This window comes from Saccoglossus kowalevskii, chromosome 21, assembly GCF_978046115.1.
Source record: "Saccoglossus kowalevskii chromosome 21, keSacKowa6.1, whole genome shotgun sequence".
NCBI lineage: Eukaryota > Metazoa > Hemichordata > Enteropneusta > Harrimaniidae > Saccoglossus > Saccoglossus kowalevskii.
Window position 1 is genome coordinate 20,585,735 of NC_140661.1, and position 23,496 is coordinate 20,609,230.

Here is a 23,496-nt window from a genome sequence, read left to right on the forward strand (position 1 = left end):
CATATGCAGGTGCATTTCGGTCATGATCTGCTTTGAATGTATATGTCACTCAAATATGAACAGAACGGGGACGTGTCATTGACAATGACTTGTTTGTGATTTAATTTTCTGATTTTTGTCATGGAATTCACAATGTTGTAATCTTTTGCTTGGAGCATGTCAACAGTTTCCCCCATCCTCTTCATCCTCAATATTATGTTTCAGAGAGAAGTAATAATGCTCGCCTCTGTTTATTCTCATTGACAGTTAATTTCTCCCATCTTGAACCAGCTAAATCAGTATCTGATTTCCTATATACATTGGAAGTAGATTATAATGTATATAGTAGAGGGCGAAAAGTATATTAATATGAAGATTAACTAACCAAATTTAATAAATAACTAAAGGGCATCCGCGAAAGTGGTACCGCCAAAAGCAACCTAATGCCAAACAGAACGTCTAAGTCTAAAAAAATAAGTTTTGGAAAAATAAATCAGGTTAAAAAAATGTATAAATAAACAACTTGGCCAACAAAATCATATGTGTCTAGTTTTCTGCCAATAATAATTGTTTAATCATTTTTTTGAACGAGCTGCGTGAGATAATTGACAAAATTTTAGCCGGGATTTTATTCCATATTTTTGCACCCGAGTATGTCATCAAAAACTGGCCAAATGTTGTACGGGTATATTCAACAACATGATTTTGAATGTGGAGTTGTCTGGTTTGATATGAATGATGGATAGGTTTGAAATAGTCATTAATATTATGGGCAGAATTATGGTGGATTAAGTCATGGGTGAAAGTGCAGGTGCAGATATCAAGGATGTTTATTTTTTTGAATAAAGGGGCCAAGTTTTCAGTGAACGAACTAAACGTCATTGCGCAAACTAACATTTTCTGGGTCAATATGGAGCAATAGTAATCATATTGCTATTGAAAATGAGTCAGTTTCAGGCGCTTGTATGTTCATTGTGATAACATTAGTAAGCTGAAGACCCAAACCGAGAAGCGTAGTCAAGGGATCAAATGATGTAGTAGGAACCCTCCTAACTTGATTGTGGATAGACTGCAGGATGATCTCAGAGAGCGCATGAAAGCCATGGTAACATGTAGTCTTGCACGCAAAGAGTCACCATGGTGATTCCTTGCAGGTTGTATGATATATTTTTCACTTGTTCTGAGAGCGTCTCTGTATCCTGATTCCACCTGGAGGTATTTGATTACCTCGGGGTAAACATTGATAGATTTGTAGACCAGGCCTTCAAGAGCGAGATAGGTTACAAATACAATTACATCATGGGGATACACATGTAGCGGTTGAATTTGTGTGGTGTGGTAGACAAATCAGAGCATTATTGACAGGAACTGTCATCTGAAGCGAGTGGAGTAAAGTGGAAGTGGCTAGATTATTTCCTTCTGCATGTGGTTGTTCATTGTTTGTGGTGCACATAATTTTGAAAACAATTATGTGCTGTACTGGCAGCCAGCGTAGTTCTTTAAGGATAGGTGTTAAATGGTCATTTTTCTTCTTACCCATAGCAATTCTGGCTTGATTTGTTCTAATAGCAATCCATAGAGAACTAGAAAAAGTTTCATATGTCCAATTTTACGAAGGTAAAAAAAGATAGAACGACTTGTTGCAGCTATATGTGTTTCTTGACTCTGCCAAATAGATTGTGCTTGACCCAACAGAGATGTGGTTTATTTGGCTCTTGATCTTATAAGCAGCACGTTTTGTCACATTAAGATTTAATTTATTTTCAGTCTACCATGATTTAATGTTACAAACTGATGTTTCGAATATGTGATTTTAGGATAAAGTGCCGGATGGGGTATAGCTGGTTATCATCTGCATATCAGAGGAAGGAGAAGTTATGTTGTCTGATAAGCTGATTCCTTGGTACTGCAGAATTTATAATGTGTGCTGTTGAATGAATGCTATCAGTTTTAGACTGATGTCGTCTACTGAGACAGGAAGTCAACCATTGTAGTGGAATATGCAGTGATACCAAGATCGGACAATCTTGAGTCAAGTATATCATGGTCAATTGTATTGAATGCTGCTGAGAGATCAAGTAGAACAAGAAGAATGGATTTACCAGAATCAAGTGACATGCATATACCATTATGGACTTTTAGAAAGACTGTTTCTGTGCCTTGGAATTTTCTGTACGCAGATTGCAGTGGTTCAAGCAGTGAGTGGTCAGACAAGTATGTGTTCAATTGGAGTGCTACCACCTTCTGAAAAATGTTTGACAAGAATGGCAATGTTGATACAGGTCTGTACGTCATTGCATACAAGTGATGATTATTTCGGTATTGGAGTAACAACTGCAGATTTGAAAGAGCCCAGCACTAAGCTCAGTTGAAGTAAGGCCACACTGATTTAATTTTATGGATGACATCCTCTGGAGAAAAACTGCCAAAAAAAGAAAATCCTGCTAAAACCACGGGACTACGGATCTGGTATTACGAATTGAACCACAGAACAGAGTGTATAAAAAATAAACAAGAAGTCTTTTTTTGTAGGAGGCACATGTTGATGTACACATCTCGTACTGTATTATTGTCACAGGTATAACCATTTCAGACAAGCTCTAGTACATGTAGTCATGATGAAGTACCTTCAGTCAGAAACACTGCATTCAAGGTACAGCATGAACACCATTTTCAGTACAAGTCAAGGCGGAATGTAAATATCACTACTTTATAACAATAACTAACAAAACATTGCACTGTGTGTGCAAGCAAATTATCCGAATCAGAAAATGAAAAAAAAAAATTTCTTCACCTCGAACGCGGACTTCGGCCGAGGAGCTTCCTCTGCTTTTGTTGCAGTTTTGTCGACTTTAATGCGAACAAAGCAACCGAACTGACTTGTCGCCTGACCAACTTTAAGGCCACCATACACCTCCACTCCTCTCCAATTTCTCTCATCGTTGCAGAAGAAACGCGGGACAGCCACTCTGGACTATATGTCCTTAAAGTTGTCTGGACGAAACACGCTTGCCGCTATCAATCTCTCGTATAGCTGTGTAAACGTCACATCTCCGTGGCCGACGTCAATTGCGTACCAGTCTACAACAATCCCTCCGTTTTTCTTCTGAACTTTTATGCTCACGTATTTTGGTGGCGTGGTCGCCATGTTGGAATCAATTACGACAAAATTGGCACGTTTTGAGGTAGTTCAAAACGAGTTTTACAACAAGCCACGCTTTGGAACAATATGAGTCGGCATATTCCGGGCAAACAACCGATCTGTGGAGACTCATCGTCGGAGATTTTTTTTTTTTTTTTTTTTTTTAAAACAGCCGAAAACTAATGCGCGCGCGGATGTCATCCATAAAATTAAGTCGGTCGGGCCTAAAGCAAGAGTCTTTATACATTTCTTCAAGTTAAAATTTTATCGGGGTGCATGTTTTAGATGGTGATTTGACAGTGTGAAATTGATAAATTCAATGCAATGCGAATGCATTTTATTTGTTGATAAAGTAATAACTGAACTATTCGGCAAGATCATGGGGTGAGATGGAGGCAGGCTTCTGAAGTGATGCACCAGATAGTGTAGAATAAATGTTGAATAACGCTTATTAGTCCCTAACATTTTCTTCCACTAGATTTGTGTATTAAGCACTCTTGGATTTCTAATATGTTTGCACTCTTATTTGAAGATTTGGTGGTGAACTTCGAGTTTGGTATTTCACCATTTGGTTTCTGCCAATCTACATTTTTTCTTGGCTCCATTGATCCCAGTAGTGTACCATTTAGTGTCTGGTCAAGCAGTGATAAGACGTTTCATTAATGGAGCACGTTTTTAAAGAAAGATATATGATAAGAAGGCAGTCTGCAAGTCAGATACGGGTTGGTGAAGACCAGATAGAAGTGTGTCTAAATCTGCAGTAAAATCTTCAAATAATATGGATGCAACATGGTGATATAATAATTGACGCTTAATAAGAGGTGCTTTCTTGAATGTCAAGATGGTGTGAACTGGAAAGTGGTCAGAAAATTGTGGGGGTCAGCATTGACAGACTTGATGTCTTCACTAGCATTGATAAGAATTATACCCAGTACCTCTGGTGTGGGTTGGATGTTCTCCCCGTTGTTTAAGAATAACATTTAAATAAAGATGAATTGTGTGGATCATCAACATGCAAATTGAAGTCTCAGTGTGGAACTGAGCTCATGGAAAAACTGAGAGACTGTAAATTTATTCTTTACGGTTGGAGGTGGGCGAAAGGATGATTAACTTGAAGATTGTTAACACGATTTGTGTATTCAGATGAATTTGTTTTAAAAGTAGTTTTAATGACTCTGATTAGTCTAAATTTGTTGAATGCTCGAATGCCTCTGTGTGTAGCTGGTTTTGATTGTAGGTACAGTGATTTTACTGTTTTCCACACAGAGATTGGAAGTTTTGAAATGTATGAATCTTGAATAGGCGAAGAACAGGTGTGTAATTCATTGTTCATAAGTGAGTGGGAAATTACTACATGAATAATTTAAGTTATCTAAGCCCTTAACTGGACAATATACCTTGAATAACAAATAGCACTTTACTGGACAATAGGCCATGAATACAAATTAGGTAGTTGTACAGAACTTCCTTTTTCATTAAATACGAAGTCAATTTTGATGCTAGAAACTGCTAACTTGACACTGGGATTCTGTTGAGATACATGAACAAGATGCGAGTAGTTGAGAATAAAAAACAAATCACATGATGCAAAAATTGAAAAATCTTAAGAGCTCAAGAGGAGGCTGCTACACAAGCACACATCATAATACATTTGACCAGTGTACCAGATATTTGCACATTTACAATGTCTATTAACTCATTTGTTGTCTTTATAATAATTGTGAACCAGAGTATAATGTCTATTGATGTATTCATGGGCTAGTGAAATTGTTACATATCTTGTCTTAGCTGAATAATTGTATTGTAAACCGCTATTGTACATCTAAGCTTACACATTGGCTAAGAGTGTATAGCTCCTTCTAAACTATTGAAAATTGTGTTGCAGTAGGGGTTTGAACCCAAAACATAAACTACAGCTATTCCAATTTCAGTTGTAGGTTCTGGGGCAACAATACAACGCGTACAACATATGTTTTTGTATTATGTATATAGCGCCCTCACTCAACAATAATTAATTAGAATAAGTGGTTGGTCAAAAGTTTCACGAGTCAGGTGCATCTATTGGCTAAGCTTGTTGTACATAGAGAAAATAAGTATAGGAAATGCAGCCTGATATTTGTTGCTTTTTTGGTTCAATTATGGCTAAAATTTATGGGGAGGTTGGAAGATATGTTTATTGTCTGTTGAGTCATTGTTCAGACACCCTGCAGCTTGAAATGATATGGTTCAAATCAAAATTCGATATGGCGGTGTCGTCTAAAAACATGGCATCAAAATGATTTCTATTTATTTATTTATTTACTGTTGTAGATCAAATAGAAGCATATGGATTGTAAAATATTAAGATTAAATAGTGTCCAACACATTAATTTTTAAATGGTAAATTTATTTTAAAGAATTCGGTGAAAATATTATAAAATAAAATTAATTAAATAGAAATATTATGTGTATTTTTGTATGTGGAATCTTGGCTGGCCTACTCAAAAATGAAGAAGTGAGGTCTACAGAGAGAAAGAGAAAAAACTGGTATTTTACAGACTTCAAACAATAAAGCACTCACAGTGCAAGGCTAGTTCACCAACATGTCTCATGTGAAAGTACATGGTTTGGTGACTACATCTTATGTTTTCAAATGTTAGAATTTCTTTTAGTTGGGAAAGTTCTTCTATGAAAATAGAACAGATATAATGAATTAATTTTAATATTTTATTTTAATTTCAACACTATGTGATTCACTGCCTGAGAAATCGTATATTTCAGATATTCAACTACGCCTAGACTGACCTGACCCCCCATGGGTACTAGTTATAAGTCCTGCCACAATATATTTTGAGGTAAGTGCACTGTATCGCACCATTAATGTCAGCCAACACTTGTCACACACATGTTCGCTGCTTGTAATATTGTAATGAATTAATTTTAATATTTTATTTTAATTTCAACACTAGATGTGATTCACTGCCTGGGAAATCATATATTGCACAAATTAAACTGCGGCTAGAATGACCCTCCCCCCCCCCCCCACGGCTACTAGTTTTAAGTCCTCTCACAATATGTTTGTTCAGGTAAGTGAACCTTTTGCCTTCATTAATTAAAGTATCACTTGATGTTCACTGCTTGTAATATTGTAATGGATTAATTTTAATACTTTATTTAATTTCAACGCTAGATGTAATTCACTGCCTGAGAGATCGTATATTGCAGATATTCAACTACACCTAGACTGACCCCCATGGGTCCTAGTTATAAGTTCTGCCAAATATGTTTTGAGGTAAGTGCACTTTATCGCACCATTAATCTTAGCCAACACTTATATATATATATATATATAATCTGTTCTATTGTTTTTTATAGAAGAACCTTTCCAAAAAAAGAAATTCTAATATTTAAAAAATAAGAGTCACTAAACCATGTACTTTCACACTCAAGCAAGAGAATAACAAGTTGGTGAACTAGCCTTGCACTGTGAGTGTTTTATTGTTTGCAGTCTTTGAAATACCATTTTTTTCACAAATAAAACAATTAAAAAACAAAGAACTGCAGACCTCACATCTTTATATTTTTGAGTGGGCCAGCCAAGTTTCCACATACAAAAATTAACATAATATTTCTATTTAATTTTTTTTCATAATATTTTCCCTGAATTATTTAAAATTAATTTACCATTACTTTGTTGGACACCATTTCATCGTAATATTTTACAATCCATATTCTTATATTTGAACCTGTTTCAAGACATTTTAAAAATTTATTTTATAAGCATAACAATACAATGACTACATTTGGTGTCACAGTTTGCTTCCAATTCATATTGGGATATTGCCAGCATTAATTAATAAAGCTTGTTCAGAATACCATTTATTCCCGACATCATATTTAGTGGCTAGTTAGTTCTCAGGACCCACAACAGTAATAAATAAACAGAAATCATTTTGATGACATATTTTTAGAAGACACCACCATATCAATGTTTGATTTGGACCACACCATTCTAAGCTGCAGGGTGTCTAAACAATAACTTAACAACCAATAAACACATCTCCCAATCACCACAAAAAATGTAGCCATAATTGAACAACCAAGAATGCAACAAATATCAGGCTGCATCGAGAGGTAGATTGACAAAAAAACAGCACTGTGTCAAGAATAATATATTTGCAAGAAATGACGGAGCAGCATATTGTATTCATATGACCAAAAATGGGATAGTAGATTAATCTCTGCAGTTTTAAAGAAGAGATAAAAGCATACCCGCATATTATAAACACCCTAAACATATTTTAAAAAAGATTCATATTCATACTGACAATTTATGTGTATTCACTACCTATAAGCAGCAGGTAAATAGAGTCAAGCCATTACCGCAGGTAAAAGCAATGGCAAATCACCAATATTTCATGTATATTAACATAATGTCTGTATGTATCAAATTGAAAGTTAACCAAATTTATGTATTTTTTGTAGAATTTCGAGGATCCAGGCTAACGAAAACATGATGAAGATGAAATGTACAGATTTCATAATGTTGGTTCGTACAGTTATATACTTACCTAGTAATTCTTCTTTATAGTTATAAACAAGTTTGATGATATGTAAATAGGCCGTATTAAAGTTCATATACAGATAGAGGTGTGATGGTGAAACTGAAAATGCCTTTATCATAGGACACAACATATTGTAACAATGCATAAATAGGGCGGGGCATTAGAAACCAATATAATCTGTGTATAATATTTTCGGATTGAGCTGTTTATGAACAATTATAGCTTGAAATTTATCATTATCTGTAGCTGTTGTGTCATGTCAAAGAAAGGAAGAGATCATTATTTGTCACAATGTATTATTTCTGGATTTCTTTATCAGTGCATTCTCATTAGTGCTATACTGATACTGTATTGCAGCCTCACCAGTATTGTGCAGTGTTGTCACAGGAGCGGGGTTAGCTATGATGGGGGAAATAGTCAAAGATATAGTCGAGCAAAATAAACAACATCCAACTATAAGTTCGCACCAATACAATTTAGATCACAGCTACAGTCTAACACCCCCACTTGATACAATAAAATGTAAAACTGTATATAACTGTTACATAAGTTATTTTCCAAATAATAAATTGTTAAACCTTTGTAGTTTGAATTTGGTCTTTATATCAACCACATATCACGAGTAGTACAATACACAATACCTATTTTACCACTATTTACTTCACTGCAGATAAAATGGTATAGGATGTCAATACCTTTGGTGGCTAATGACACTGTGCCTTGGTTATCCTCCAGTATATAGGCAGCACTATATTTATAGTCTCCAGCAGTGTCACCCAACAATTGAATAAGATACAAACTCTCTTGAAAAGTAGCGGCTAGTGCAATATATTTAGCCTCACATGATGACCGGGCAACTGTAGGCGGTTTTCTTGATTTCCAGAAAATCAAAGGACCAGCTTTTGACAAGCTAAAACAATACCCAGTTGTACTACGTCTATCATCTGTAAATGATGCCCAACCAGCATCACTATAACCAATTAACTTCAGAGTTTCACATTTTCTATAACACAATTCATAATCAAGAGTGCCCTTTAAATGTCTTAAAACATGTTTACCTGCCACCCAATGTGTTGTGACAACTTAGTAACAATCCAAGCTATATCTGGCCTAGTACATATCATGGCATATATCAAGCTACCTACTGCTTCACGATATTTTCTGGAATCTACAAATTCATCACAATCACAATCAATTTTCTGGTCAGAAGGCATTGATTTAAGCTTTCAAAACTTTCAAGCACTTTACATAAGTATCTCTTTTGATTCATTTTTACAAAATTGTCACCTTGTTCAAAATCAATGCCCAAGAAGTAGGAAAGTATACCTAAATCTTTTATTTTGAATTTTGCATTTAACATTTGACATCATTCATTAGTATTTCATTAATTGCCCCTATAACAATTTTATCTACCCATAGAAGTATGGCAATCATTTCACTCTCTACATGTTTTATGTACAAACAATGGTCAACAGAACTTTGTACAAAATCACTTTCTAACAAGTAGTTATGCAACAAATTGTTCCAAACTCTACCAGACTATAACCCTTAGCCACATAGCTTGCTTTATAAGTTTGAGAACCGTCTGAACTCTCTTTGACAGTCTATACCCACCGACCCCCCCCCCTCCCCACTATTTTTCTGGTTCTGGATCTGGTGCCAATGAGGTTAGGGTATTATTTTCTTTCAGGGAATTCATCTCATCTCTCATTGCTATTTTCCAATACTCACAGTTCGGTGATTATATAGCTTCCTTATAAGTTTGAGGAAAATCAGATACTCTATTACAATAATCAATAGTGGACATTAATTGATCATCATCCTCAAAATCAGTAACATAATCATTGAGATGTGGTGGTGGCTTTCTTTCCCTTGCGGGATATCGTACACTTTTGCTACCCCAGTCTCAGTATCATTTTTAGGGTCTCCTATATATTAAGCTCTCTCTCCAGTATTAGGTACTACTTCGTGTTTATATCCCTCTATGGATTGGCCTTTATTACTTTCTGACCTACCAACACAAGGTGATTTGTCACTACTGATATTACGTCTTTGTTTGTCAAATGAAGATGACTACATACTATCACTGTGTGTGTTCATTTCACTAATAGAAGTGCCCTCTCTAATGAATTTCACAACTCTATATTTAAAACATTCTGCCCGTTTCTGGAAAATACACTAAATACGCTGGACTACCCTTATCATATTCCACACAAAAAACCTTTGTGCATCGTGTATCTAGTTTCTTAACATTTTGTTTATATGCATACTATTCGGATACAAATACTCTCATATTTGACAAGTCAGGCTTATGGCATGTTGGAATAAAGTATGGCGTTTGATTTATAAGCTTATTAAAACGGAGATTTCGTATGTATACAGACGTCATTACTGCATACGGTCACATTTCTTTACTTAATTTAGACTGAGGGAGTAAACGCTGTCGCTCAGCTGTTCCATTCTGATGAGGGGAATAAGGCGCAGAAGAATCATGCCTTATTCGGTTCTTTCCAAGAAGCACATTGAAAGCTCTTGAAGTAAATTCTGAACCATTATCTGACCTAATACATTTCTTATTGCCAAATGGGGCCCCGAGTCGACTATGAACCTTTCAGTAGCAGCCACAGTATCATTTTTACATTTCAGAAAGTATACAAACACCGTCCAATAACAATCATCAGTGTACACCATGGCGTATCTATAACCCTCTTCAGAGATTGGGTATATCGGTCCCGCTAGGTCAGTAAGTACCAACAATAATTGAGTAGTTCAGCGAACACGTGGTTTTCCACTTCTACTTTGGGTCATTTTGCCACGCACACAAATATCACAACCATTTGGCTTAAAAGTTTTAACAGTTTTCTTCATTCCCTCAACTACATTTTCTAATCTCAAAAATGCAAAGGTTGATTTTGATATGGTTGATATGGTTGTATATACTATTGTATGGCATAAATCCTCTTTGTAATATATGAATACTTTTTTCTTATTTGCAAGTTTCTGAAATGTCTCCTCATTTCGGACCATCACACAGCTGCAATACAGTCCTGGAGTATTGTAATTTATATCGTCACTTCCAGTCATTGCCAATATTTGTTAGGTAGTAATTAATTTATTGACCAGTAATCTAATAATGAGTTATATAATTCATTGCTTACCTATGACTTACAAATTGTACTTGGGGGTACCAGGTGTGACCTTGTGGTGCTCCGCATGCCGTGATCCACAGTATGAGGCGTTCATCATTCTAATCGTCATACTATAGGTGTTGGTTGCACTTAGTGTCCGCACATGTATAAAAGCGATCGCATTGATAGGGGACGTGCTGGATTTTCGGAACCCACAGGACATCGAAGAATGCTTAGAGGCAAAAAAAAAACAATGAAACATTCTCAGCGAAAATCTGTCTGGTGCCACACTGAACACCAAATCCTGAATCCTTGTCAGCACCAAAGAAGAGTGATCCGTGTTCGGGTATTGGTAGAATCTACACTACAAGTCTTGAAATTACAATCAAATCAATTGAATCAACGTAACACCAATACTATACAATACACTACTCAAATCTAGTCTTATGCGTACAAGTATTATGACTATAACCTAGTCAATGTAATTTATTAGTATATACCGCAATTCTTTTTGTCATACAATATCGATTCGAGTCATAAATACAGAAGTACAATTTAGTTATAGCATAATGTTCACAATGTCTGAATAGGAACTGCCATCAGTGTGTACCGGCCCCATACATCTATATACAACTGTCATTCAAATTTGTACAGATTCTGCATAGACTTGCATGCATATTAAACAATTTACAGCATCAGTGCAGTTAACTGTCAATCAGGTCAGTGAATATTGTCCCAGTTATCACATATCGAATTCTATTACTTTATAACACTGATCACAACATCTAATCGTAATGTCATTCACGCTGAGCAACATGTTCTGGTTTTCATTCTGGTTTACAAGATCGAGATCCATCAGCTCCTTTTATATTGTTTTAATATATCAACTGTAACTACGTTTAACATGGCAGAATAATATGCTGTTCAGTGTAGCTTCCAAATCATGACCAGTGACCACTATTGCCATGCCTATGATTGAGCCTATGTGAAAGGGTTCATGTTAGCGTGAAGATCACATTACATCACTAATGGAACTAGTTGTTGAAAAATTCACCTCCTAACTAATAACTCGGAAAAAACAACTATTACTTCCGGAGAGCCATTTTAGCATACCTGGGGTTTGGAAAGTTTCAGCAGCACTTATATCGAAGCTGTTATTGTATTGTACAACCCCAATTCATTGTTCTGTGGGAAAGATGTTTGCCTACTTCAGCACAATTACAATGGTTGATTCATTTAATTGATACTGCAGCGAAAATGCAATGAGTTTTGAAGGAAGGTACATGGAGTGCAGTTACATGTATTACATCAGGAGCTGATAGATCTTAAAAGCCACACGTCATTCGTCATATGGGTAAAAATAGATATATTACATGCCCTACCATCAAAGAACAGCCACTTGAATTAGTGTACTTGGTAATCAGAACAATTGTTCGAATGGTGATAGAAGCATGAAAATTGGCACAAATATTCTTTATAGAATATACTTTTAGAAAAAACGTGTTGGCCAAAAAATCCAAAATGGCCACCGAATTCAAGATGGCCGACATGAGACAACCAAAATATCACTAATACTCGTTTAAAAGCTTTATAATGACCTACCATTTAATTTGTTATGGATGAAACACATTTATATCATCTTATAAACATAAAAAGTATAAACTTCTGATAATTTCAGTATGTATAATTTTATACCGCTACATACCACACTCTATTTTCATTCTTAGAACAGTTTTATTAAAAAAAGTTCAGCTATAAATGCAACCTCTTTTTGTCAGTCATTTTACCATATTTTAAAACATTTGCTATTGTTTATGCCACGAACAATGAAATCACACCCAATAAAATAACAAAAACAATATTTTGTATATAATAATATTATTTGTTTCAGTTCTGATGACATGTGTTCCTATAATATTTTAAAGTCATTCTTGTTCCATCGTCTTTTTCAGTCGCATGTTTCAGATGTACAAATGCTCTGTACAAAGTCCACCTCTTCATGTGTGCAAGAAATGCTTTCTCTGTCATTCTGGTCGTTATCTGTTGTTGCATACACAAGGCCACACTTCATAGTCTGCAGTCTAGCAGAGGAAACAGTTTTTGGTTTTTTTCATCATTCTGTAAGAAATTTAGCCAGTTTTTTGGTATTCTTCTAGTTTTAGTCACCTTCCTTCTGCTTCCCTTTCCTCTTAGAGCTCTTGTGTAGACTTTGAGACTGTCGGACTTGTACTGAACAAATAGAACATCAACAAGTTTGTACTGACAAGTAAAGTTTTTCCTGCAAAGTTGATGTCTGCATACTTCTGAAGGATACAAAAAGTGGACAAGACCAGACCCATCAATTAAAAGAGCCTCTGCATCAGGATCCACTGTTTCAACATTGATAAGCTCCTCAAGAGCAAGTGCTAGATATGATGTTTTATAGGTATACACACCTCCATTGTTGCTGATGGATGCATGAACATCACTGAAGTTTGACACTGATTCCTTTTTATCACTTTTTATAAGCTGATCTTATTGATTCTGATAGGAATACATAGTATTAAATCCGGTTTGTTATTATTTTATTTGAATGTGTATTGTGCTTATTATTTTAATCTGTCGCTATAAAAGTTTCATCTTGCCTTCTCGACGCCTCTTGAGACCATTTCGAAAGCCTGGCCTAGACCAGTAAATCACGTCTAGAATACATAGTTATAAGGATTACAATATGATAGCGCATTATGGGAAGACTGCCATGTCACATAGTTCCAAATATGAAACATTAGAATATGCACTATATGCCAGAACTTGTTATTTGCGCGAACAAATTCAGAAAACACAAAAAAAGCATTCCATTCAGACCACCTACTTTTGTAACATTTATTTTATTAAGCCCGTGATTCATTGTCTTAGATGTATCAGTTTTTTTTTTTTATGTATATTCTTATTATTATTTTGTTGACAGGTGTTACTGTCAAAGGTGATTATTGGAAGTGAGATTTTGGAGCGTGAGTATTACCAGTGATATGCGTCCACAATGCTTCAGTATAATACATTGTTTAGGGTTTCAAGTCTGTTTGCTACTGCAATCTAGACATGGTTGGTGCATGATTGCCAAATAATGTTTACACATGTGCTTCATTGGTCCAACTTACCTTCACTTTAAAAAAACGACCAACTGATTACTCACGATATTATCTTTTTTGTTCAGATGGCCAACAAGAATGTAAATGTAGAGTAAATTCAAATGTCAATGCTACTCTAAAAGGTTGATTTAAGTTGATTTAAGAATGATGACAATTATTGACGATTTCTATAAATAATTCTCAGTGGCGAATTTAAAATGACACGAAGCTTTTTAATTTAGGTATACAACCAGTGGAAATGTGCTTCACGTAAATAGATCCGGGGTTAATCATGTTAATATGTAGGACTGTAAACTAGCAGCTTTCGTACTATGACATTTTATGTTCATCCAGAGGTTCCATGGCTATTAAAAGTGATGTATGTAGCGAATTAAGGTTAAGGTTTCTCTAATAGCAAAGTTAGAGGTTTCATAACCCAGCATTTGATTTTCAGAAAACGGTGTTACGTGGAGCGAGGTTTTACGTTCATATATGTGCCTTTAATTTTACTTAGTTAAACTGAATGGTGACATATTTATGCCCGAAAATATTTTATTCGTGGATGGCTTTATTTGTCTGTATATTTTACGTCTTATATAAGTGGCGTAAAGAAGAAGGCTGAGTTGTGAGAGTAAATCGCATGTTTATATGTTCGTATACGTGACTGTAGTTTTGATTGGGTTGGGGAGAATAACTTCAATTACTTATTCCAACCGTGACATATTGCTGAAATCATGCTGTACAGCAGATGTGTAGTGTATGCACGAATGGGAAACAGTAAAACAATAGTCACATGGTTTTCTGGCCATATGGAATTAAACGGTTTTGACCGCTTATCGGATTTCGTCTTGAAACCATGGAACAACTGTTATTCCTCATCTGTCAACCATTTTGGTATTATTTGCATATTAGTACGTACAATCTTCAATGCTTCAACTTTTGCGGTAGACGTATACGACGTCCTGATCTTCTAAGAGGTTGCATACACTTTAATCAATTAACACTGCTTTTATTTTGTGTTTGGCAGATGCTTTTTATAGCGGAGATTGTCTCCCTGATCACCCTTATACGTGTTTATATGTCAACTATGCATGTCGTCACACAGAATATGTGATGGTAAAGTTGATTGTCCGGATTCTAGTGTTGGAGTTAATTGTAATTCCAAAGGAAAAAATAATTTCAACAATCCACATGTTACAAGTACATTAAGAAGTGCACAAGCTCACATTTTTCTAGGGGACGAGGCACATTGTTGTCAGAGCATCCATGGTATAAGGGTTGTAAAAATTGTTATTACCAAAATTAATGATTTTTATGACCTAATTTGAATTGAGTGATTCTATAACCTAGCATTTGATTTGCGGAAAACGGTAAACGATGTAACGTAGAGAAGGCATGCGTGTAGTGCCGGGCTAAGTTCGTGTTTCATGTTCATATATGTGCCTATAATTCCAATTACTTGTTTGTAACTGGGTAGATCGTTTTGACCAGAATTATACTTATACTTATAGATCTCAGAATTATACTTATACTTATAGATCTCACGTTTATATGATTGTATATATTTAATTGGACTGCATTAGAAGAGGATGACTTCAATTATTTTTTTGTATAATTATTTTGCTGTACAGCAGATCTGTAGTGAATATACGAATGGCAAATGAAAAACAATTGTTACATGGTCTGCTGGCCATATTTAATTTACAAAACATTGCATTAAACAATTGTTACTGCTTATCGGATTTCGTTTGGAAACCATAAAACAAGTATTATACCCCATCTGTCAACCATTTGGTGCTATTATTTATGATGAATCATTGCGTAAAGAAAGTACAAACTAAGTACAATCTATGTGCAGCATAAATTGCCTCAAACTTTGCATTAGACTACGTGTACAACGCCTTGATTGGTCTTCTGAGATGCATAGTTTAATCAAATAATGACTTTCAGACGATCTCTTGAGGGCGCTGCCCGCGTGCTGCGTTGGTCTGTGTGTTCTTGGACTGTTTCGTCAGTCTACACGTTGCCACGTAACACTTTGCAGCATTTTGTTTTATTAGCATCGTTTCCCACGCTATGGAAGACCATTCAGTTACCACGGTTAACAGCTCCTTCAAACCAACAACGCCTAACTGAATCAATCTATCAGTTCACTAGTTTCACGAACGATTGGTTCGCTAAAAGAAAAACATCAGGTATCTTACGAACAGATAAAAAACGCATCAGAAAAAATAAATAAAAGGCACAGAAAGACAAGAAGTTGAAAATCCCAAGGTTTTTACTCCAGCGAGTCACCCCTCCAAGTACCTCTAGTTGGCTGCCCAAAACTTTATCAGTTAACAAGAAAGCTGTCGCTCTGCTATTGTATTGGGCGGTTCCTTAATTGAATACTGGCGACAGTTATTGACTAGATCAAGATACCAGTGCGTTGTGCAGTGATTGCGAGTCTTCTACAGGTGTTGGGTCGGATAGGCTTTGTTCTATTTGCGTGCATGTGACATTTCTCCTGTTGTATCTAGGCGTAGCCCTTCAACGGTTAGTTTTGCCTGGTTTTGGATTAGTGTCCTACACTTAGTTTTAGACAATTCCTTAGATTTCCGGGACTAATCTGTCATTGCCATTTTGCTCGCTACCGCTGCTATCAAGGGAAGTTGCATTTAATTATATATTGTATACATGCTAACCTCCATGTTTTAAGAACAAATTTCACTGTGAAGACATGAACACTTCTCGGGAGATGTTGAAGCCAGACCAAATCCTATTCAAATTTGATTTTAAATCCGGGAATCACTGTATCGATATTTTCTCTGAGCACCGCAAGTCCCAGGGTCTGCTTGACATTATAGTTATAGGTTATTTTCAATTTTTTGCGTCCTGTCATCCGGTTTAAGCTCGGTTCCCTATATTTTCACCAAGATGCTTCTTCCATTGGTAAGTAAGTGGCGGGGGAGGGCGAATCTATATAATTTTGTATTTTTGTCTGGGGCAAGAGATACCTTTTATTTCGCATCTCTATGCGCTGCCGAGGTTGGAGCGGATTCGAGATCGTTTGGGTTTTAAGAAAGTGACAGCTGGTCAGATTCACACGCAGCAAGGTTTCAGCTAAACACGTGACACACGCTACCGGACAAAACATATCTATGCAGTTAAGTGTAGGTAATATTACACTGCTGAAAAGTAGGGCTTTTTACAAGGAAATTAACCAGTCAGTATTCAGTACCGTGAGTCAGTCGAAAGCCGCATTTGTGGAACTTCGGTTTTGGAAAGTACGGTCACGTAGTTATGTCGCACACCTCTCACAACATGTTTAGTATATTCGGACGCCTCAAGCGTCGTATTTGGGGGTATTGTTGTCGAGTATGGTGATTCTATTGTCCACGGTATATGTGATGAGACGCAGGTGTGAAAGGTCGCAGTTCAACTTGGAGATAGCCGCAGGTTAAGGGTCTGAATGTTGTCAGTCACACTGTTAATTGGTTCACAGACTTTCAGAATGTTGTGTCTATTGTACACAAAGGAAGTATATTGTAAGATATTGCGCTGGCTATTTTTAGCCTTTGCAGCCGTTTTGTGATTTTCGTTGGATAGGATACCAAGGGGGGTTTTCGGGCGGCAGTCGTCGTGTTGCGTCCTATTCGATATGGGACTCATAGCGACGTATACAACGCGTGTAAAATACATTATTTATTTACGTATACATAAAATTCGAACACGCACTGCGCGACGACCACCGCGCTTTAACGCAAGAGCAGATTACATTATTAAATGATCGACTTCGATGATTGGTCAATTAATGTACATCTACATATTTAATGCTTTAAACGCTAAATGGGGTTCTTTTCATAGAATTTTAAATTCGCTAGATTTAAGTCCCGTTTTTGATGGCATGCACGGAGACAGTATACGCTACTATATCCGGATGGTTCGCATTTTGCAAGATTCATTACTGACTCGCTCGACCTGCCAACAAGAGCCGGTACATTCATTGCCGAGAGCTCGAGGGGTTAACACTGTTTTTTGCATGCTGGCTCTACTCATTGATTTTGAATTACAGTGAGACAAAATCCCACTGAATTTTATTCAGAATTAGTTCGTGCTCCATACGTAATTAACTTTCCGCTTTACGCGAGATGCGGCCGACCAGATTGTTTATTCATATACTTGCCACGGTGTTACAAGATTGGAAAAGCTATTCGTGCTCGGCTCGAGTAGCCAGCTGGGTCCATAGTAGCAAATTAAATGATTTTTTGATATCAGCCCATATCCCGCTTCACAGGGCGGCAATGATGTCACATTCTTATGTGCAAATGTTATTTTATGTTAGTTTGTTCAGTTATTAGTTATTATACATTTGTCACTTTTTCCCGGTTACGAATATATTTAAGTCTGAGGTTTGGCAGGCGTTGAGGATATTGGACCAACCTTACGTTCATGTTGTGTTATACTGGCCACCCAGATTTAACTCGACTGCTAAAAGTTACACACATGCATTTAACAGGGGAGGGCTATGTTAAGTTTGTCCAGAACATGATTTCCAAGTGCTTCAAGTCCAGCTCGTCCACTTGTCGATGTATCTGATTAGCTTGACTGAGGGCGCTCTTCTGAGTGTTAGTACAAAGCAACAGCCCTTTTGTCAAAAGCATCGTCTAGTTCGTAATGCGACTTCTCGGTTACCAAGAAGTTGGCTGTATCGGCTTCAATGATTCACAGCCTTGTCGAACACATTGAACATTTACTTTACCATACATTTCCCACATGTTACAAGTACATTAACAAAGTTAACCAGCTTTATAGGGACTAGGCAAATTGCTATGATACCATCCTTGGTATAAGAGTTGTAAAAATCGCGATTAGCAAACATTTTAATTTGACCTATTATTTGCTTTTTTATTTGAATTAAGTGCTTTCATAACCTAGCATTTGATTTGCGGTAAACGGTCTAACGTTGATAGCGTCTGCTTGTAGTGCCGAGCTAAGTTTGTGTTTCAAAACTGCATGGTGACATATTCGTCCCCGAAAATGTTTGTAACTGGGTAGATCGTTTTGACCAGAATTATACTTAGCTTTATACGTCGAACACATTAAACATTTACTTTACCATACATTTCCCCTTCCGTTTTGTGTCAATTTGTGTTCATGGCAACGGGGTGATACTATGATTACCAGTGTGTGCGTGGTTCTATGGTGTGCCAGTGTGGTAAATTGTAAACATATTTCTTTCGGCACGCAGTATAGCAGGAAATGGATGTTTAGACGGTTTCTAGAGGGCGCTCCCCGTGTACATTGGTGGCTTGAGTTTCGTCAGTCTACGCGTTGCCACGTAACACTTTTTTTTTGGTTCCTTTCATTCGGTTTTGGGTAGCTAGTAAGCAGTATATTGTCGAATTTTAAATAACAGCATTACTTGTTCATTGCAGTAATCATACTCGTAGCTATACAACTCGACGCATAACCAGGGGTGAAATCCGCCATCTTTTCTGGTGCATTCGAACATGTAGCGGTACCGATTTTCAGAAATGTTTCAGTCCCGTCATTATTCGGGTTTTTATTTCCGTTTTTTCTGCACTGCTCATGTACCGCTTATGGGGTTCGCAGTTTTTCTATTTTTGGTATGATCCTATTAGTTTTATTTACTCCTTTATACGAATTTACTCGACAAATTCGATAATAAATCTGGGACCGTGTGCTCGTGTCAACGGGACTACACGCTGATTACCAGCTTTTGCGTGGTTTTATGGTGTACTGGTGTGGTGCATGACGTACACAACGCCTAGGTTGATCTGATTTGTTACAGTCTAAGAGAATAATACTTATATTTGTTGTTTGGCAGATGTTTTTTATAGCGATGAATGTCCTCCCGATCGCCCTCATATGTGTGCAAATGGTCGACAATGCATTTCGTCGCAAAGAGTGTGTGATGGTACATTTGATTGTCTTGATTATAGTGATGAAAATAATTGTACTTCCAAAGGTAAGAATAATTCAAACAAATCACATGTTACAAGTGCATCGAGATAGTTAACCAGCTCTCATTTTATAGCGACTAGGCAAATTGCAATGGTAGCATTCTTGGTATAAGAGTTGTAAAAATCGCGATTAGCAAAACTTATAATTTGACCTATCATTTGCCTTGGTTTCATAACCTAGCATTAGATTTGCGGTAAACGGTCTAACGTTGAGAGAGCCTGCTTGTAGTGCCGAGCTAAGTTTGTGTTTCAAAACTGCATGGTGACATATTCGTCCCCGAAAATGTTTGTAACTGGGTAGATCGTTTTGACCAGAATTATACTTGGCCTTATACGTCTGTCTATTATACGCTTTATTTACGTGGCGTAACGGAGGTCGAGTTTTGAGTTTAAATCTCATGTTTTTAAGTTCGTATATGTGACTGTAATTTTAATTGGGCTGCATTAGAAGAGAATGATTTTAATTATTTATTCCAATCACACATATTATGCAAATCCTGCTGTACTGCAGATCTGTAGTGTACACACGAATGGCAATTGACAATAGTAAAACAACTGTTACATGGTTTGCTGGCCATATGGAATTTAGCATTAAACGGTTTCAACCGCCTATAGGATTTCGTTTGGAAACCATAAAACACTTGTTGTCAACCATTTTGGTGCTATTTTCGATTATGAATCATTGCGTAAAAAATGACGAACTAAGTACAATTTATATGCAGAATGAATTGCGTCAACTTTTGTAGTACATGACGTATAGAACGCCTTGATTGATCTTCTGGGGTATTGCATAGTCTAATCAGATAATACTGATTTTATTTTGTGTTTGACAGCTGCTTTTTATAGCGATGAATGTACCCTCGATCGCCCTTACAAGTGTGCAAACGGTCAACAATGCATGTCATCAGACAGATTATGTGACGGTAAACATGATTGTTCTGATCATAGGGATGAAGTTGATTGTATTTCCATAGGTAAGAATAATTTCAACAAACCACATTTTACAAGAACATTGAGAAAATGCACCAGCTCACATTTTCTAGGGAACTAGGCAAATTTCTATGGTAGCATTTTTGGTATAAGGATTGAAATTATCGCGATTAGAAAAATTAATGCTTTTATTTGCCTTTTAATTTGAAATACTGTCAAATGCGAACAAAAAAATGCTACCAGTCCACGAGAACCCCTAATAATAAACAATGGTTGTTCTTCTACTGTCAACAATTTCAATATGTTTGAATCGTAAATCACGACATAAATGATAATAATCATCTAGTAAATGAAAAAAACAAAACTTATTTGTGAGCTTTTTCAAAACCATGATTACTTTCAGAAATGACAGGAAATAACACATGTACAATGCCGAATCTAGAAACAGGACATGATAGCATCAGTGAGTACAAATTCCAGTTATTGGAAGCGCTCAACTACTATCGATGTATCCATGGCGTACCACCTTTGTCTTTGGATATCGTACTGTCAGGTGTAGCAAGTGTACATGCTAATGCTGCCTTAACACATGGATTACCATCAATAACTTCTTGTCAATGTTTGCCTTTTGGTAGAAATTATAAAATGTATCCCGTGGATAATTTTTCAGCAGTAACAGGTAAAGATCATCTTGCGTTTCTAGTTTGTGGTGTAGCATTCCTTGACCAATATATAACATTCTATAAATTGTGGGTGAGTAATGGGAAATTAGCCACAGACAAAATGTTAATAGTCCTAAAATAGACAACACTAACGAATGAGACTTAGGTGTGAGAAGACTTCGTTTCTAATAAGGATCATAAGTTTCATAGTATGTATCCTAGTCGGTTACAATTGTGAAATCACAAAACTGCATTGACACTTTCTCGCCTTTTCTGAAATTTTAATTCGCATTTGTTGCTGATGAGAAAGCTATTTAACAGCAAAAATATGACTATCGATCGTAGTAGAAATAAGCGTATTAAGATCAAATTGAAACAGAAATGTTATTAAAAACAGCAAACATCACTGGAATCAAGATTCTGTCATATGAAATTAATTAGGTAGCAATAGCCGTCACTGTTGTTACGTTATCTTACTACTGAACTATTTTCCTCCCATCTTGTAAGTTTACAAATATTACATATAATTTTTCAAGAACTTGTATTTCCTGCACATATATAGGTATGGAAACCGTTGGCTATTGGTACCGACAAATGCAGTTCTATAACTGGGATGAACCGAAGCCTAGTGCTCTCACTGGTGAGTTGTTACACATTCATTAGAGTTGTATAGTATGCATATCTATTAATTCTAAAGCAGTAACATCGGCAATTTAGTAATACTTGAAATGTATTGGCAAGATGATTTTTTCTATTGGTGAGTGAACCATGCAATATGATAAATTCGAGAATATATATATTACAAGGCGAAACTACACAAAATTATCATATAACCATAGATGGTCATCTGCAATTTGTTTAGATTTCTTTTGACAAAAATCTAAAAATCAAGGCATACAAATCACGTGACCGGGCTAAATTATTTATTATTGTGAAGAAGTTGAATGTGGAGGTGCCAACATCAATACAAAACTACTGGTTAAAATGAATCCGAATATTTGCGACCAAACTTTGTGACCAACAGTCAAACAGCCCCTTTTGGTTAATTTTAATCCAATATGGGCACCAAACTGCATTAGTGGACTCGTCGTGTACACCAATTCACGTCAATCTATCACGTCAAATATATCAAATTCATCATATAACCATGACAAATATGGTTTCATTGCGTGTCGTTTAACACGAAATGTTACTACCGATATGGCATAATAAACGTCAAGTTTTCCGTGAAAACGTCACAGCTGAAACTATGTTGATGGTGACTTCCATCGAAACAAACAAATGACACGCGCTGAGTTCAGTGTTACGATGGCACATATTGAGTATATATATTTTTTTAATTTACAGATTTGTTTACGCAAGTCATCTGGAAAAATACCACATGGGTTGGTTGTGGAATTGCTGAAGGCCAGGGAGTATATGTGGTGTGTGACTTCTTTCCAAAGGGCAATGTCAATGGTACTTTTATAGAAAACGTACCCCGTTTGACAAATTTTACAACAGCTCTACCACAGGTTTAATGAATATACACAGATAAAATTATAACAACGAACGTACGATTTGTTTCTCACCCTATTTTACTATGCATGGCAGGTAATTTCATATTATACATTTTTATTAATACCAATCCGAACCACTTCCTACCAATAAAGTCACAATTGCCTATTCACTTAATTTTACCATTTCAACTTTCGAAATCAATTTACAAAAACAATCTTGCATTATAGAATTTGCCCCCAAATAGTTACAGTTATACTAATTCTACTCATCCTAGATAGATGTTTATATAATATGACAACGTGCATATTGCATATAGATAACAGTTCGTAATACTAGACCCCATCATCCTAAACTTCGCTTAGTGTAGAAGCAATGCAAATGCATCAAAACACCAATTACAAACGAAAAAAATGTGAACGGCAAATAAATCAACATTAATTTTATGAGACCATCAAATGTAACAACATGTGTTGTATCAAAAAGAATGCTACAAGCATGAAAGGGTACATATTGCGCACAATGCAAAGAGCGCACGCAA

The 23,496-nt window shown here is 36.2% G+C and overlaps 1 protein-coding gene across 1 annotated transcript; it reads left to right on the plus strand.

The window, feature by feature from the left end:
* Nucleotides 1-7,412: 7,412 nt before the first annotated feature.
* LOC144352011 (uncharacterized) lies at nucleotides 7,413-23,132 on the plus strand. Its single transcript, XM_085494963.1, has 8 exons — nucleotides 7,413-7,461; nucleotides 7,586-7,649; nucleotides 13,741-13,783; nucleotides 19,731-19,871; nucleotides 20,700-20,840; nucleotides 21,200-21,475; nucleotides 22,021-22,098; nucleotides 22,806-23,132. The coding sequence occupies exons 2-8, from the start codon at nucleotides 7,614-7,616 to the stop codon at nucleotides 22,976-22,978; spliced, it is 888 nt and encodes a 295-aa protein (XP_085351089.1). The 5' UTR covers nucleotides 7,413-7,461; nucleotides 7,586-7,613; the 3' UTR covers nucleotides 22,979-23,132.
* The last annotated feature ends 364 nt before the right edge of the window (nucleotides 23,133-23,496 follow it).